Source organism: Daucus carota, chromosome 1 (assembly GCF_001625215.2).
Source record: "Daucus carota subsp. sativus chromosome 1, DH1 v3.0, whole genome shotgun sequence".
NCBI classification, from domain to species: Eukaryota; Viridiplantae; Streptophyta; class Magnoliopsida; order Apiales; family Apiaceae; genus Daucus; species Daucus carota.
This window is the reverse complement of record NC_030381.2, coordinates 16,838,839-16,839,817: the sequence shown is the minus strand read 5'-3', so window position 1 is coordinate 16,839,817 and position 979 is coordinate 16,838,839. Positions and strand designations below refer to the sequence as shown.

At 40.9% G+C, this 979-nt stretch overlaps 1 protein-coding gene across 1 annotated transcript; it reads left to right on the top strand.

The window, feature by feature from the left end:
• Positions 1 to 221: 221 nt before the first annotated feature.
• LOC135152982 (uncharacterized) lies at positions 222 to 656 on the top strand. The gene has a single exon (XM_064094487.1). The coding sequence runs from the start codon at positions 222 to 224 to the stop codon at positions 654 to 656; it is 435 nt and encodes a 144-aa protein (XP_063950557.1).
• Positions 657 to 979: the final 323 nt, after the last annotated feature.

Genomic DNA, 979 nt, shown 5'->3' with positions numbered 1-979 from the left:
ATCAGCAGAGGCCTTCTATACCAGAATGCCAGATATGTGGCAAGAGACATGGAGGAGTGTGCAACAAGCCGAACGTGGTGTGTTTTAAGTGCAACCAGAAAGGACATTATTCTAGGGAATGCTAGAATCAACCAGTGATAAGAGATCAGGAGAATAAGAGCTCAACAAGTAAAGCTCCAGCTATAGGATATGCCTGTTTCAAATGTGGGAAGCAAGGACATATGGCTAGGGAGTGCAAAACATCAGCCCTAGTTAGTAATGCACTTAGAATCATGGGAACTGTTCTAGAGGTGAATGAGCCTCCTAGGGCAAGAGTCTTTGACATGTTAGTGAAGGATTCTATCCAAGATGCTGATGTGGTGACAGGTACGCTTAACGTAAACTCTTTAAATGCTAAGGTGTTAATTGATTCCGGAGCTACTAGATCGTTTATTTCTCAAGCTTTTGTTGATAAGTTGAATTGTCCGGTTGAGTTGTTGAATGAGGTTATGAATGTAGAGCTAGCTTATCAGGATCGTATTCCTGTTGACCGAGTTTGTCCAGATTGTGAGGTTGAGATCTTAGGATATAAGTTTTGTGCCGACTTGATACCTTTCAAGTTGGGAGAATTTGACGTGATATTAGGAATGGATTGGTTGTCTAAGCATAATGCTTAGATAGACTGTAGAAATAAGAAGGTAATGTTAAAAACACCGAGTAACAAGATAATACAGTTTAGAGGACAAAAGCAGGAAAAGAAGTTTTTAACTGTAATTCAAGCGAAGAGGATGATACGCCAAGGATGCGATGCCTATATTGCTTATGTAATCGACAAGAGTCTGGAACCCATAAAACTTGAGGATATACATATGGTAAATGAATTTTCAGACGTTTTTCCCGACGAATTGCCAGGACTTCCCCCAGATAGGGAGATAGAATTTACAATCGATTTAGCACCTGGAACGGAGCCTGTATCTAAAGCCCCGTATAGGATGGCACC

Coding starts and splice junctions, on each gene's coding strand:
- LOC135152982 (XM_064094487.1), top strand. CDS start 222: ATGGCTAGGGAGTGCAAAACATCAGCCCTAGTTAGTAATGCACTTAGA.